Source organism: Ptychodera flava, chromosome 15 (assembly GCF_041260155.1).
Source record: "Ptychodera flava strain L36383 chromosome 15, AS_Pfla_20210202, whole genome shotgun sequence".
Classification (NCBI taxonomy): Eukaryota; Metazoa; Hemichordata; class Enteropneusta; family Ptychoderidae; genus Ptychodera; species Ptychodera flava.
The window spans coordinates 23,960,277-23,978,305 of NC_091942.1; the positions used below are offsets into that span (position 1 = coordinate 23,960,277).

An 18,029-nucleotide genomic window follows, 5' to 3' on the forward strand; every position below is an offset into this window, starting at 1 on the left:
ATATATATATATATATATATATATAAATACACACACACACACACACACGCACACACACGCACACACACACACACCATGGTATTTTTCGGCGAGTTGACCGGTTTCGAGATAAACACGAGTATGCGATGGCGTCAAACAGAAAAAAATCTCTTCCATGGGATTATATATTTATCACATGAACAGTCTTCTAATTTTTCTTTTAATGTGTGCATGGTAAACTGCGAAGATTTCATGTATGTATAAGCTTATGACTTTGGTTCATGCTCGCTAAATGGTGCACGGTCCCACAGGCGCATAAATTTTAGGAAAAAGTGACAATAATCTGTATTACAGTTTTACATACTGGTACCGTAGTTAAGGTAATATGCACATCGATGTTGTATCGTGTGTGTCAGGATAAGACATGTGACCTTCAACTTTCATAAAGATTTATGAGAGTTGGCAGGAGCGGGTGCATGGTATAACAGGTGGTCGAACGACATTATCATATTGGTTGTATATTAATTTGACCTTTGGGGGCACTTTGTTTGAAGTATAAAATATTCACCCCTCCAATAGGCCGGGCTGATTACTAAAGTTATAAGTGCCATGTTCTTGTTTTACATCAACACCACTTTCGCTGACCTGACCTTTCGAAACATCTGACATCACTTCTTAGTTGTTTTACCAGAGGTCCATACATCTTTTTTTCACGACTTTGACTTTATGTGTGCTGATACTTTTATAGTCTGTGCTCTGCTTTGTTAAGCTGTGCTGTGTTTGCCATACCCAATTACTTTGTAATGTGAGTTTGATCTATGATTGTCAATTACAGATGAGTATGGTTGCCATGAATTCATGCACTTTCACCCTGATGTCTTGCTGATTGAGTGAAAATTTAACTTGTTATACGGGAGATGATTTCAGGGTAAGATATTTGTTTTGTCGGCTGACAAAGAGTATTCACACAATTTAAAATTAACCATATAGCTGGGGTTAAAGTGGATTACTAGATATGTCGATTCGGGTGAAACGGTATTCTTCTGATTATAAAGTAATAATAATAGGGTAAGGTAGGAAGTCATTTCGTGTTTGATTACAGCGGTACTACTGACAGTACCGACCATACTAGACTCTCTTGTAACCCTTCATTTGCAACACAGCTTCTAATCTCTGATCTGCACAGGTGTGTTCTAAAACGCGTTGATCCAAACTACATTAACTTTCAATCGTCAAAAGCAGGAAGGATGCCTAGTAGTGTTTGACAAACACTAGGGTGTGAAAGCCTATGTGGCATTGTCTTGTTGACTTGGTTAACCTTGCTCAGACAACTTACAATTATGTCACCATTCTGACACGTACATGTCCTATGCTATACACCTTTAACGCTACATTCCAGAAGTTGCAAGACAGCAAATGTAAGCTTAGGAATTGTATGGTCTGTCACAAAGCCGCTGTTTTAGTTAAAAAGAGGGAATGCAAGCCATATTACCCAGGCTTCACTTTATTGGTCATTGTGATCACATACATGCCATTGCAATTCAAAAGTATTTTGTTTCTTTAAATCACCCGTGTACATAGAAGTAGTAAATCTTACTCTGGAAAAACTGATCATGTTAAAATATGTAACCCATCGAAACTATAGAGGCGATGCAATTCAACTGTATTTAAAGATACTTCTGTCTCCATCATCAAACTATAGAATGCGTTGAAGTGAAAAGAAGCTTATTGGATTTACACAATATACTTCTGAATAACTTTCCCTTAAAATGTTTATCTGAAATAGATTCTGAATTTGTTGTAATTCTACACCTCTCGTTAAATCACCTTCATAAATGACACATCATCATCGTCATCTGCAAAAGTTCACAAATGTAAAAATATCAAACACTTTGAGGCCATTATATATATCAACAATCTCGCTATTGAGAAGATTATTTTCCACTTTCTTGTACATATTTGTCGTGGACCAGTTTGGCTGATACAATATCTTCTACTGCCATACCTACAAAGGAACAAACACGACAATGTGTTTCATAATAGAACGCCAAATATATAATATGATGTTCCATCTCCTGGCTCGCATTACGTGTACTTCACATTGTATGTTTCGGATGCAATTCAAATGCACAACATCATATTGACAATTAATTGCAAAATGTTACGTGAATTTACACATTTTGTTCTCTTACGATTAACTCAACACTATTACAGTAATGCAGTTGAACAACTCTTTTAAGGGTGGTGATTTGGCCGATCGGTTTTGACTGTGTGGCTAGATGTTTGGGTGCCGTATGTTGTGAGTTGGAACGCGATCGACAATCTACTGAATTGCAACAGGAGCACATATTTTCATCGAGGTATAAAAATGACACAGGTGAGCTGAAGACACTGTTTTCCAAGGACTGCACTACAAGGTTACCTAGTGACTTGAATACGGTGGTCTTGTCCCTGAAAGCCTCTTTTGTACCATTCACTAAATCCCCAATTTCTGCATAGATCTCGGCTTTGGAAATCAACACATCACCAGATTCTTTCATTGCAGCCTCCCTACTGTCGACGTAAACAACTGACTTCTGCATCAATTCTGAAGACAGTTCTTGCCAGTCTGGACGACATGCTCCTACACCTTGCAGAATAGGAAACAAAAAAATGTAAGAATATTTGACTTCAAGTTGTAAAATTGTAAGGGTATTTCCGTCATGCCATGAATCGTTGACACTCGCATAAGCTTACTGCAGAAAATGTCAACTGTGAGCCAACCATTGCTACCTTTGGCGTATGCATAATACGACATCGTCACTATTTTCAACAATTTAGTCCGATCATACTTTTAATGAACGCTGTCACACTCATATCGATTTTTAATTGTTCAACTAGGCCAATGGGGATGTTCCAAAATCTGGCTTTAAAAGGCTCCAATAGGTCCAGATTTGTCACACACAAGGATTTGTTGGTGATGAAATCAGTAAACTACATCTTGTATTGACAAGTCTCCATAGCCAAGTCCCATAACTTAGCCGATTTGAAGGGACAAGAACATATTCTTCTGGTATAGTTTAAGAAACTATATTTCTGTGCACAGTAGAAAAATCTCCTTTCTACAATTGTTTGCTGATGAACAATGTTTTAGGTTTCACAGGTTTGAAGTCCAGAAATGTGTACACGTTTTCAGTTACTTGGAGGACTGTAAAAAGTTATCAGATGCATGGCCACGATTTATTTTCACCTCTGCATGGAAATGGCATGACTTTGGTTAATCTACAGTTAGATCCAAGAGGAATAACTCTTACTATGAAAGTTTGTATTAGGCATCAACCATCCACAAACATTCGCATAAAATGAAAATGACTGACAAATTCAGTAACTAACAATTAATGTGAGCTCCTGGTTTGACCCAGCTATGTTCAAGGATGGGTGTAGTTGACATGGTGACGGTTACTATGACGTCTGCGTCTTTTGCAGCCTCTTGAGCAGTTTCACAAACTTTTGATTTGTACTCTCTGGCAAACTCTTGTGCCCTTGACAGTGTTCTGCTCCATACCTTGACCTAAAAGAAGATGATGGAGCAACAAATTATTTGAGTTGATGATTAAGTTTGTGTTGAATTCATGCTTGCAAATTGGATTATACAGTTGGTGTGTTTGTACATTTTACATATTGTATCATCTCCTTTAAATGCACTGATACAATCAAGTGGGACTTACAGTGCAACACACAAACACGCACTTCCACATCCGTAAACATATATGCAAGAGGCTATAGACGTGTAACTCATATGGCAGTGAATTTATCGTACAATCGAAGAAGTGTTCTTTCATTTTCTATTATTTGCAAGTACGACAAAATCTTTATATTTACCTCTTGGAAGTTGCAAATCTGATGGAGTGCCTGGTAGTGACTTCTAGCTTGCTCTCCAGCACCAAGAATGCACAGTGTTTTGAATTCTTTGGGAGCGAGGTACTGAAAATACAAAACTGATGCGATAGTTATCTATACAACGTCACCGAATTCTGGAAAAATACACAAGGGAGTTTTTGCATGTCTGTAACATAATTTTTGGAGACTTTTAAACGGAAAAAAGGACCGTATCACTCCAACATGTAATATTTAACCCAATATGAAATACTTACCCAATATGTAATAACACTTAACCCGATATGTAATACTAACTCAATAATATGTAATAACACTCAATCCTATATGTGTAATACTAATCTATATCTACTAACACTTAACCATATATGTAATAAAACTAAACTTGGGATATAATACTGACCAAAATAAGACAAAAAACATGCCCAGCAACCACGACCACGCCCATCAACAACCCACACCATTTCTAAAATTATTTTTCAAAACTTTTGATGGGAGTGAAGATGGTAATAATCGCATGTGCTAAAATCCCAAGCACGCCCTCAACAAGCAAATGAATGCACAAAATAAAATGTAGATACACCTGATCACTGTTGTCATGTCCTTAGCAACCACCAAACAATCACGTGTTTTTTGTAAAAGGAAAAATTGTCAGGATGGTTTGTGCATTTACTGAACATGCCTCTAATTAAAATAATGTCTGTAGCATAATCAATGGAGCCTTGCAAACGGAAAAACGACTGTATCACCAAATATATAATATTTAACCCAATATGTAATAGCACTTAACCCAATATGTAATACTAACCCAATATGTAATAACAATTAACCCAAACTTAAAATAATGTAAAATCTAATTGCTTGCTGAGGGTATGCTTAGGATTGCATGGCATCCTTGGTATTTTAGCAAATTTGCTGACCAATATTATTATCGCCATCTTTACTCTCATCAAAACCTTTGAAAAATTATTGAATTTTAGAGATGCTGGGGGTTGTTGAGAGGCATGGTCGATACCGATTTGTTTCTGGTAACGCATGGACCTCAAGGCTAGCAGACGGGCGCTACAGCTTTCGTGATCCGGTAATATGTGTTTATTCTTTAGGAATCACACTTGCAAGTGTCTAGATCAGCACCAAGAAAAGCCTGCAAGTCATGAATGTCCTAATTTTAGGACTGTTGACAAACAGTCTCATAGATAGCAATATCTGTCTAGTTACTGTCTTTGTGAAAAGTATAAAGCAGGTACTTTCATGACATAACCTATGCCGGTTAACCATGAAATAATGCATGATTATTGATTATTAGCAATTAGTTTTAAAATATAACATTTCACATTCACTTCTTGTATAATATAAGATGAACGCAAAGCTAAATAAAAGTGTTCGTCCATGCAAAGTGTACTATTTCAAATTTGCACGTCTTATAATAAAGGCTCCCTGTCATGTATATTCATAACGTAACATTTGGAAGGATGATTGAAGCAATATTCACCTTTGTTGCGACGGCTGATGCAGCTGCTGTTCTCATACTCGTTATGACTTCTCCGTCCATTATCTGATATCAATTAACGTGGTCAAAAAAGTAGATAACATGTCACATTCGTTCAACTATATTCTATATTTTTCTTGGCAGGAGTTTTTATAAAAATATCTATGGCTGAAATAGTTGGCAACAGAGCGGCACTTTGAACTATGTTTTCATTTAAATATTAAACAGGACTTCCCAGAGAGGCTCAAGTTCTTCACTGATAGAGCCACGGTCTTCCATTCAGGGAAGTGTTAGATAGCAAAATTGGCTTCTTGAAGCTTAGGTGTTTCACTCATCACACATTTATCCCAGTCGTTTAAATCAGATATCCAAAATAGAATATAATAAATAGGAAAGTCAAGAAGATACGCAATCGGAATAGCTCAACAGTTTGAAAGAAAAAATGAGACCAAGTATTTAGTTTTGCTTTAAAAACAAGTTTACATATGAAATCTCTATACGTCATATTCATTAAGAAGGCGTGTTAGTCAATAATACTAATTCACACAGCATACGAATTGGTCTTACATGGTTCAAATAATAACATCGAGTTTTCTGTAAAACATACCAAAAACGCGCATGTTAAAATGAAGGGATTGAGCATTAAGCATAAAGGAAATTCTCTCTCTCCATTTCAGAGTAAGGATCGACTTTCTCAGATCATGCATTGACGCAAAAACTGAAGACTGCTGTGGAGGGTTTCTCCAAGCCACTGATGACTATAAACTTACGGATTTGATTGACCCATCAGACGGCTCAAACAAAACAATGGTACCAAGGTGAGTTTGAAGTCCTTTTTCAGCATTGCTTGGGTAAAGGCATATTAGTTTGGTTCCAAGCACATTATCTTGACTGGAGTAGCTCGGCATTGAACCAAGAAATCTAAGATTAGACAGAAGATTGTTCCCTAAAGGTTACACTATCATAAAGAATGTTTAAAAGATTATCATGTTATGCATGGTCAGTAAGTGTCACAAAAAGCCGAAACACTATTTCTTTCAAAGTGTGCATCGGCAACAACTTCAACTATGGATCCTCAATAATGGTGTCGATCTGTCATTTTCGCATGGTACAGTAACTACAAAAAAGTATTAAGAATATAAAAAGTATATTTCGATAGCTGTCATAACTGGTGAACATATTTTCAGATTTCAAAATGCCATTTGTCTGATCAATGTAGCAAACTCTGGCTCGATGACCTTGCAACCGATGTTTACTTGTGGTCTCGAAATCGTGTGACAAGTTTGGTCACCTTAATATTACGCCAATTGCTGAAGCATGACCCAAGGCATAAATAACTGTGCTTTTGGACAAGCCCGGTCACTACTTTCACAACTATGTTTTGGTAGGAGCTTTTATTTTCTGTGGGCAAAGTTTGATTATCAGGGGTGAAATGGGACAGTCAAATCAAGTGCTGACGAAGACAAATAATTATATCCTGTTTTTTTCCTCTTATTCATTACAGAAGCTTTGATCTATATATCTCACAGTTTATAGTGTACTTAGTTTACCCCTTGTGTTCTTTGACAGGTACAACAGCCCTGACTGGTTGAACCACTCCACCTTCCTCACCCTTGGAAAAGTTCCCCATTGCCTTCTCTATCACTGGTATCAAATCTTCCATCTTTAGCACTTGTCGCACAGATTCCATACCGATGTACGTCGGTAAATTTGCCATCTTCAGCTTCCACACCTAGTATACCTTGTTTACAACGCAATAAACATTAAATATGTCACATATTTTATGCAAATCAACAATCGATGACGGTGCGTTAATATTCAAACTCTGGATAGCGATGGAAAATTATTGAAAAATAGTTACTTTTGCAGGACAATTGCTCATAATTTAAAGTGAAAAAGTCTGGAATTCTGGCAACTCAAAAGCGTAAAAAATTCTAAAATTTTAGGAAGAGAAATCTTGGGATGTGTACTACTTCCAGGGTTATGACTCATGATTAGACTCAGTCTCCAATGTGTTCAAAGCCCCGTTAGCGTACACCGTTCTTCCACACACCTAGGCCTGCCACACATCTCAACAAACATACCGTCAGGAACCGATGAACTGTCGTTTGTATGTAGATTAGTCTTCGAGGTGTGCTACATGAAGCGCTATTAGGCTGCGTTCACAAAAAAACGGTTAGGGGGGGGGCTGAAAGAATTCAGGGGGGATTCGAAAATTTTGGGGTAGTAGAGGGGGACTTGAAAATTTTGCTGTACCTGTAAGGGGGGGGACTTGAAAATTTTTGGTTCCCTTTTGTGTTTTACATTTTCCAATTCCAAGTTTTTGTAGGTAATTCAATTAAAAATGAATACCATTTTTATGTCATCAAAATGTTGTAATGTTAGTAATAATTTAACAAAATGTAGAACCATTTTGTCACATTTCATGACTTTTATCTCGAAAAAATCTAAACGTGTGATTTGTCGTAAAAAACAAACTTGAGCCTAGTAACAGGGCAGAAGCTGCAACTGTTAATGATTTCTGCAATATTTCTATACAATAACAACTACAGTTTCTTGCTATCTCCCTACAGCATGCTCAAACACACAATATTTAGTTTGTCGACAAAAAGCCTGTATATAATATATATATATATATATATATATATATATTATATATATATATATATATATATATATATATATATATATATATATATATATATATATATATGTATTTGGTGATAATTTAATTGGAGTCCAGACTGACAGTCAGTTGTCAGTGATACAGATGCATGGTACACATACATAGGCTGTGATAGCAAGCTGAATACTAGACAATTCAACATGCTGCAGGGAGTAGAACAAGAACGCAGTTGTAAAACTGAACAAAAATATTGCCAAAATTATCAAAGTTAATACAGCTACTGCCTATGGGTAGTGTCACTATCATTAATGCTCTGCTACTGCAGTGTCACTGTCACTGCATACCTGAACAGTGACAGAGATAGCTCTGACTCTGATGTACATGGTAGTTGAAGAAGAGTTTAGGTCAAATGACGCTCATGACAGTGAAACATACTTGTACACAAGATCAGGCCAGAGAGCAACACATGGAAGAACACATAGAAATTTTTGAATTTGGCATATGAGAATAATCAAATATAAAGGAAAAAAGATGGGGTCACCATGCTTGATTTTCTAAATGATACAGAAGTAAAACTTTAAACAGTAAAGACTAAAAGAAAAAATATGTGACCAAATGTGATTATTACTTTTTTAAAACCAAATTTGCAATTATTACACCCAAAATTTTCAGAGATTAAAACATTTAGTCCGTGGCTGGAGGGGCCCACCGTGCCCCCCAATCCCTACTACATGGGTAATTTTTTGTTCATTTAGGACCTGCTGAACAAGAAAAAAAGATGTTAACATTGGATATTTTGGGATGCACTACCTATCTGGGCTGGTTTTTGATTTGCATGCACCCCAAAAAATGGCTAAAAATGGGTAGGGTAGGGGGTACTATATCCTCCCCTACATTAAGTAAACTAGCATGAAATAGCACAAATCATACATTTTTGTAAAGCTCAGATTCTGCTCTTTGTAAGAAACACCAACTTTAGCAAAATTAATTTGTGTACATAGAATAGGACGACTTTAAAATGAATTTTTTTGACAATTTTGAAATTTTTTACTCAAAATACCATGTAACAATTGTGATTTACTTTTTATTAAGCAAAATTTTGACAGCTTTTTGTGTTTAAATTATTTATTCCTACATATTAAACAAGAAAAAAAGTGTTAACATTAGATATTTAACTATACACTACTTCTCTGGAGTCAATTTTGAATTACGTGTATCTGTATGGGGTGTGCAAAAGCTAGGGGTAGGGGTACAACATTCTTTCCCTGATGAAGTAAACTGGCTTGAAATGCCATATACCTTATAGTTTTAGAAAGCTTAGATACTGGTCTTTCTAAAATGCATAAGGTTTTAGTAACAAAATATGACGTCATAGAATTGGATAACTTTAAATCGATTTTTCTGTAATTCAGTATTTTTAAGCGGAAAGAAAATACGATAACTATTGTTTCCTCCCTATAAAGCAAATCAAACAGATTTATGGATGTTATTTACTAATTGGAATGTGCTGAAGAAGAAAATAAATGTCAACATTGTCTCTAGTCACTAAAATTGCAAGTTTTGCTATATTGGTATATCGTGAATGGGCATTTTATTGTAATGCAATGAATTAATGCACAGCGTTATAAAGAAGACTTTAAAACACGCTCACATAGTCATCTTGCCATTTTCTCCTTCAAGTAAATAGATTATTGATGACTGTCTATTTTTATAATTTAAATTTTTATATTTTTCGATAAAATGATTTTGATAAGACGTATATGGAAAATTGTCTATGCCTCCTTGTCTTACTTATACAGCATTCATTACTAACAATCTATTAGGCCGAAGCTAGAGGGGGCGTCTAGGTGCACCAACCCCCCCCCCCCCACAGGATAACAAACCTGTAATTTTTAGAAGCCTTAGGATCCCTAGAGTAAGAAGTGGGATTTTAACAGACAAAATATAGGGACTCAATAGCTGTTACGGTCATATTTTGAAGGGTACCACAAAATCACGATTTTGTGACCCACATTGATTTTTGTCAAACCTGTCTTCTTGTAAGTCATCTGCTGAGCTCACTGTTAAACATGACCTAGGTTATAGGTATCATTAGAAAGGTGGTTTATTCTTCTTGAAAATGGTATATAGCAATATGCAATATCTTCTGTAGTTTTTATGAAATAGGGCCATAATTTACCCTATACCCCAAAGTTTGATGTCACAAATTACTGTCAAAACTAATCTAAATTCCACCAATTATTTACCTAGACATAATACAAAAGGTAATGCTATGTATTAACTTTGTGTTTTTTGCTACAGGTACATGTTAGAAATTTAAAATAAACTTGTAACAGAAAAAATATTTGGATGCTGTAGCTGTAACAGTCATATTTTGAAGGGTACCGCAAAAATTACAGTATTACTGACCCGCATTCGTTTTTGTTAAACCTTTTTTTTGTAAGTCTTCTGCTGAGCTTATTTTGACACAACAAGGCAAATGGGGTATCATTAGAAAGTTAATTTACTCTGCTTTAAAATGATATGTTGCAATATGCAATATCTTCTATAGTTTTAGTTTTTATGAAATAAGACCAAAACTTATCCCATACTCCAAAGGTTTATGTCGCAAATTACCGTCAAAATTAATCTCAAATTCTACCAATTATTTTCCTAGACACTTTACAAAAGGCAATGCTTTGTATAAAATATATTTTATTTGGTACAGGGACATGTCAAAAATATGAGTTAGACTTTTAACAGGCAAAATATTTGGATTGAATGACTGTTACTGGCATGTTTTGAAGGGTACCTTGAAGTCACAGTATTACCGACTCGCATATGTTTTTGTTAAATGTGTCATCTTGTAAGTCATCTGCTGAGCTTACTTTTTACTATAGCTTAGCTTATGGGCTGTCATTGAAAGACAATTTATTTGGCTTTAAAATGACATATTGTAATATGCAATATCTTCTATAGTTTTCATGAAATAGGACCAAACCTTACCCCATACCCCAAAGTTTTATGTCGTAAATTACTGTCAAAAGTAGCATTTAATTTCGAGAAATTCTATAAAAAAGACAAACTTTGTATGAAACCTATTTTATTTGTTACAGAGACATTTCCAACTATGAAAGATACCATTAACAGGATAATTATTATGATTTAATAGCTGTTAGCATCATGGTTTGAAGGATAGCAGGATATATGTTACTGAAACCGTGAAATTTCATTAAACAAGTTTCAATGAAATTTATATGCCAACCTTTATTTTATCCGTAGCCCAGATTGTAGGGTATCATTACGAAGCTTTTATCACTCTTTATTTTAGCATATCATAAAGTGCATTATCATCTTAAGTTGTAATGAAATAGCAAAAAACTTACCCCAGCCCTTAGTTTTATTTGCAAACTACATCTGTTCGAAAACTTTGCAGTTTGCGAATGTGGGATATGGGGTAAGTTTGGTCCTATACATGGAAACTATTAAAGATATTACACATTACAATATGTCACTTTAAGGCAAAATAAATTTTCTTTCCAATGATAGCCTATAAGATAGGTTAGAGTAAAAAGTAAGCTCAGCAGATGACTTACAAGATGACACATTTAACAAAAACACATACGAGTGGGCAAGACTGAGACTTTACAGTACCCTTCAAAACATGACAGCAACAACCATTCACTCCCAATATTTTGTCTGTTAAAAGTCTATCTAATATTTGTTACATGTCTCTGTAGCAAATAAAACAGATTTCATACAAATCATTGCCTTTTGTAATATGTCTAGGTAAAAGTTTGGTAGAATTTGAGATTAGTAGTGACAGTAATTTGCAATATAAACTTAGGGGTGTGGGGTAAGTTTTGGTCTTATTTCCTGAACACTAAAGAAGATATTGTATATTACAATATGTCATATCAAAGAAGAAAAAAGTACCTTTCTAATGATACCCCAATAGCCAAGTTATGTTAAAAAAGCTCAGCAGATGACTTACAATAAGACAGGTTTAACAAACGTATGCGAGTTGGCAATACTGTGATTTTGTGGTACCCTTCAAAATATGACTGTTACAGCTACAGCATCACAATATTTTTTCTGTTAAAAGTTCGTTTCAAGTTGCTAACATAAACCTAAAGCAAATATACTAAATTTCATACAAATCATTGCCCTTTATATTATGTCCCGGTAAATAGTTGTCAGAATTTGAGATTAGTTTTGACAGTAATTTGGAATATAAAACTTTGGGGTATGGGGTAAGCTGTGGTCCTATTTCATGAAAACTATAAAAGTTATTGCATATATCAATATTATTTTAAAGAAAAGTGAATTACCTTTCAAATGATGCCCAACTTGCCACGTTATGTTAAAAAGTAAGCTCACTAGGCGACTTACAAGAAGACAGGTTTAACAAAAATGTATGCGAGTTGGCAATACTGTGATTTTGCAGTACCATTCAAAATATGACTGTTACAGCTACAGCATCCGGATATTTTTCTGTTAAATGTTTATTTCAAGTTTCTAACATGTACCTGTATCAAAACAAAAAACTAAAACAAATTTAATACAAAGCATTGCCTTTTGTATAATGTCTAGGTAAATAATTGGTAGAATTTAAGATTAGTTTTGACAGTAATTTGCGAAAACAAACTTTGGGGTATGGGATAAGGTTTCTCCCTATTTCATGATAACTATGCAGGATATTGCATATTACAATATGTCATTTTAAAGTCAAATAAATTGTTTTTTCAATGACAGCCCATAAGCTAAGCTATAGTAAAAAGTAAGCTCAGCAGATGACTTACAAGATGACACATTTAACAAAAACATATGCGAGTCGGTAATTCTCTGACTTCATAGTACCCTTCAAAACATGCAAGCAACAGTCATTCAATCCAAATATCTTGTGTGTTAAAAGTCTAACTCATATTTTTGTCATGTCCCTGTACCAAATAAAATATATATTTTACAAAGCATTGCCTTTTGTAAAGTGTCTAGGAAAATAATTGGTAGAATTTGAGATTAGTTTTGACGGTAACTTGCGAAATAAACCTTTGGAGTACGGTCTAATTTTGGTCTTATTTCATGAAAACTATAGAAGATATTGCATATTTCAACATATCATTTTAAAGCAGAGTAAATTAACTTTCTAATGATACCCCATTTGCCTCGTTGTGTTAAAAATAAGCTCAGCAGAAGACTTACAAAAAGAAAGCGTTTAACAAAAACGAGTGCGGGTCAGTAATACCGTGATTTTGTGGTACCCTTCAAAATATGACTGTTACAGCTACAGCATCCCAATATTTTTTCTGTTAAAAATTCATTTCAAATTTCTTACATGTTCCTGTAGCAAATAAAACAAAATTAATACAAGACATTACCTTTTGTATTATGTCTAGGTAAATAATTGGTGGAATTTAGATTAGCTTTGACAGTAATTTGTGACATCAAACTTTGGGGTATAGGGTAAATTATGGCCCTATTTCATGCAAAAGATAATTTGCTATATACCATTTTCAAGAAGAATAAACCACCTTTCTATGATACCCTATAACCTAGGTCATGTTTAATGTTTAACAGTGAGCTCAGCAGATCATGTACAAGAAGACAGATTTGACAAAAATCCATGTGGGTAACAAAATCGTGATTTTGTGGTACCCTTCAAAATATGACCGTAACAACTATTGAGTCTCTATATTTTGTCCGTTAAAATCCCACTTCTTATTCTAGGGATCCCAAGGCTTCTAAAAATTACAGGTTTGTTATCCTGTGGGATTTGGGGGGGGGGGGGTGGTGCACCTAGACGCCCCCTCTAGCTTCGGCCTAATAGATTGTTAGTAATGCTTGCTGTATAAGTAAGACAAGGAGGCATAGACAATTTTCCATATACGTCTTATCAAAATTATTTTACAGAAAAATATTTAAAATTTAAATTATAAAATAGACAGTCATCAATAATCTATTTACTTGAAGGAAAAAAAGGCAATATGACTATGTGTGCGCGTTTTAAAGTCTTCTTTATAACGCTGTGCATTAATTCATTGCATAACAATAAAATGCCCATTCACGATATACCAATGTAGCAAAACTTGCAATTTAGTGATTAAAGACAATAATGCATGGTCAATACCCAATTTGACATTTATTTTCTTCTTCAGCACATTCCAATTATCAAATAAAATCCTTAAACATTTTTTTTGCGTCATTGGAAGGAAACGATAGTTATCGTATTTTCTTCCGCTTAAAAATACTGAATTACCAGAAAAAATCGATTTAAAGTTATCCAATTCTATGACGTCATATTTTTTACTAAAACCTTATGCATTTTAGAAAGACCAGTATCTAAGCTTTCTAAAACTATAAGGTATATGGCATTTCAAGCCAGTTTACTTCATCAAGGAAAGAATGTTGTACCCCTACCCCTAGCTTTTGCACACCCCATACAGATACACGCAATTCAAAATTGACTCCAGAGAAGTAGTGTATAGTTAAATATCTAATGTTAACACTTTTTTTCTTGTTTAATATGTGGGAATAAATAATTCAAACACAAAAAGCTGTCGATTTTGCTTAATAAAAAGTAAATCACAATTGTTACATGGTATTTTGAGTAAAAAATTTCAAAATTGTCAAAAAAATTCATTTTAAAGTCGTCCTATTCTATGTACACAAATTAATTTTGCTAAAGTTGGTGTTTCTTATAAAGAGCAGAATCTGAGCTTCCAAAAATGTATGATTTGTGCTATTTCATGCTAGTTACTTAATGTAGGGGAGGATATAGTACCCCCTACCCCTACCCATTTTTAGCCATTTTTTGGGGTGCATGCAAATCAAAAACCAGCCCAGATAGGTAGTGCATCCCAAAATATCCAATGTTAACATCTTTTTTCTTGTTCAGCAGGTCCTCTCCAGCCCACGGACTAATTTATTTGATGAATATTTTAAACCCTTCCAGTATTGTCAATTTTGAGTAGCATCTAATTCATACATGTCTTATAGTTTTGAAACAATTTTTTGGTAGGTCACTGTGCAATATGGCAATTAGCCAGAATTCACAATTTGCCTACTTCTCATGATTGTCATTTTGTGTTGTCTTCAGCAGGAGCAATTGACCTGGCCAGAGTTGGATTAACTCAAGTTGGCTTTTCTCCAATAAATATAAAAAATTCACTGATGCATTTAAAGTATTGCCTTGGAATATGACTGTACAAAGGGCTAATACAGGTAGTGTTGAACACCTGTGAGCTGAACGGCGCAGTACATATTTACATTTTCTGCACTCACATCCTTTACAAATATGCGGGTCTGTGATACGTGGGGGGACTTAAAAAATGTTGACCATATAGAGGGGGGGGGGCATTTGAAAATTTTTATGGTACTTAGGGGGATTTGAGAAAAAATAAGATTTCAATCGAGATTCCTCTGCTCCCCCCCCAATCGTTATTTGTGAACGCAGCCTTAGCTATTATTTGGTGACCTTTGTCAGAAAACAAATGGACCGTGCAATGTGCACTTTGTACCTAGAGAGTAATTTTCAAAACTAGGTCATAAAACTGGCTCCACAAAATGTCGGTAATTTCGTCGACCTCGCACTTGTATGGGCTTGACTGACTGAGCGACTGACTGATTGTGGCTTCCTCGTCCCATTGACGTGAGCCTTTCTCGTACATCCATTGTCACCTCCGCATTTGTGATGCATTACAAGGACTGGAAACTCGAGCAAAGAACCTTGTTCAAGTCAGGATAACCTGTGGAAGGACTATCTCTATTTCGAGCTTTGAGATATGGGGCCTGGTCTCTCGAAATTGCGAGGACACTGAAGAGAAAACACTTTGATGTAGTAACACCAAAGGACAATTGGACGCCAATACAGTTCAAGGCCATGACCTCCTTTTTCCCCGCTTTGTCAAAAAAATCGAACATATGTTGAATATGCTTCAGACATATTCAAGCATGTGCACATTAACTAGTGGTGAGTAGTTCGCCAGCGCGTAAACTTGAAGACAAGAAAAGATATGACTGCATGTGCTTCATACTTACGGTACCTTCGCTTTGATGTTGTTTATCTTATGTTTGGAAAGAGCCCTGGTCGACCTTAACACGAACTGTCGTAAAGGTTGAGGGTAGTGCGCAGGAGCGGTGGTCGCACGTGAGCTACACCACATTATCAGCTTGGCGGTGCTTGTGTGTATTTTTAGTAAAAGGAATAATAGATTTTTATAAGCGTCATAATAACCCTGTTTTCCTTTGTTTTCTTGATGCGACAAAAGCCTTCGATAAAGTGAACCATTGGACATTCTTTCGCAAATTGATTGATAGAGGTATTCCGAATTTTATAGTTCGTATGTTGGTTTATTGGTATAGGCATCAAGAATTTGCTGTAAGATGGGGTTCTGTGTTATCTAAACATTTTAAAACATGTAATGGTGTGAGACAAGGAGATATACTTTCTCCACGTCTTTTTTCAGTTTATGTTGATAAATATAGTCATTTACTTGTATAGAAAAATATCGGCTGCTTCCTCGGTGGAAAGTGCATGAATCACCTGTTAAATGCTGATGATATAGTACTGATTTGTCCTAGTGTAAAGGGTATCAACAACCTCTTGAATATTTGTACTCAATATGCTAATGACCATGATATTGTCTTTAATGCTTTGAAATCTAAGTGTCTTGCCATTTTGCCTAATATGCTTAATATTTGTAAGATTCCGCATGTGTACTTGTATGACAAAGAGCTTTCTTTTGTAGATAAGCATTCTTATCTTGGTGTCATTTTCAACTGCGATGATAATGATGATATTAAGCGTCAAATGAGGGTGTTTTATACCAGAGCTAACACGTTAATCTGTGAGTTTTGGAACTGTTCGTACTCTGTCGAAGCGAGATCTTTTATAACATATTGTACTTCTATGTACTGCTCACATCTTTGGAGTAAGTTCACAAATCAGTGTATCATAATGTTCGCGTTGCTTATAACAACGGTTTTAGAATCTCGTTTGGTATTGACAGAAGATTAAGTATCTCGAACACTTTTGTTCAGAGCAACATTTTGACTTTCGAAAGCAAACAGCGCACTTTACGCTCGAAATTTTATATGAGGCTGATGAATAGTGAAAATTCTCTTATTAGTGCTGCTATCAATACATATATTATGTGTGGTAGCCTGTTCTGGAAAAGACTGTTTTCCAATGCTTTTAAAGTTTTCTCTGTCTGACAGTTTTAATTTCCATCATGATTTAGTTTTTTTTATAGTTTTTTATAGTTTATCAGTCCCCCTTTTTTCTGTATGTTTTTGGTGTATGAGCTGGTTCTCGAAATAAATAAATAAATAAATAAAACATAAAAAAAATTTCAATTTCACCTTACTAGGCTTGGGGACATTTTTGCAGTATGACATACATAATCAGTGCTCCCACGGACCGAGTTGTGGGGTAAAATTAGTATGAATGACAGGTTTCTTGTAATATATCTCTTGCGCTAGCAGCAATTTATTCGTCCGATGTCTGCAGACTTTGTCTGTCTAATCTGTTCGTGTTGTAAGCTTATTGTTGTTGCTATCTTGTACTTCGTCTTCTTTGTAAAGATTTTCTTTGTGCTCGACCCTTGTGAAAAGAGGCGTATACCTTTTAAGGCCATCAAGTCGAAATAAAATTACTACTACTACTACTACTACTACTACTACTACTACTACTACTACTACTACTACTTCATCATTTCCCATTACCAGACCATTGTTTCTGTCAAATCAGCATAGGCTGACATGAAATTGTGAAAAAATTGTAATGATACACTGATATTTTTTCTTCTGACTTATGAAGGTAATGTGAACCAAGGCTCTATCCATGTATTATACTACACAGAGCATATCAAATTCGTCCTTTTCTATTGATATCCAGCGTTCGCCAACCTATTAGTCACTGGAACTTTTAAAATTTTTAAAAACATGTTCGGTAATGTGCTGTGATAATTTGTACCAGTAATCTTTGAAATGTAATGGTGAAATTGCTGTGATGCAGTTTTGTTTGAATAATAAATTTTGCTATGTAAATTGTTTTAACTTCTGTACTTATTTTTTCCAAAT

The 18,029-nt window shown here is 35.1% G+C and overlaps 1 protein-coding gene across 1 annotated transcript; it reads right to left on the reverse strand.

Annotated features, from left to right (window-relative positions):
- Positions 1 to 1,465: 1,465 nt before the first annotated feature.
- LOC139151629 (ketimine reductase mu-crystallin-like) lies at positions 1,466 to 16,076 on the reverse strand. Its single transcript, XM_070724554.1, has 8 exons — positions 15,987 to 16,076; positions 6,895 to 7,085; positions 6,115 to 6,265; positions 5,348 to 5,410; positions 3,841 to 3,942; positions 3,352 to 3,529; positions 2,402 to 2,608; positions 1,466 to 1,984 (listed from the first exon to the last, which is right to left on the reverse strand). The coding sequence occupies exons 2-8, from the start codon at positions 7,059 to 7,061 to the stop codon at positions 1,914 to 1,916; spliced, it is 939 nt and encodes a 312-aa protein (XP_070580655.1). The 5' UTR covers positions 7,062 to 7,085; positions 15,987 to 16,076; the 3' UTR covers positions 1,466 to 1,913.
- Positions 16,077 to 18,029: the final 1,953 nt, after the last annotated feature.

Bases quoted from the DNA above. Each gene is read 5' to 3' on its own strand.
- LOC139151629 (XM_070724554.1), bottom strand. From the start codon at position 7,061: ATGGCAAATTTACCGACGTACATCGGTATGGAATCTGTGCGACAAGTG. The intron at 6,266-6,894 runs GTAAACTAAGTA...GTCTAATCTTAG, and splicing joins CCTGTCAAAGAACACAAGGG to ATTTCTTGGTTCAATGCCGA. The intron at 5,411-6,114 runs GTAAGTTTATAG...AATTGATATCAG, and splicing joins CTGATGGGTCAATCAAATCC to ATAATGGACGGAGAAGTCAT.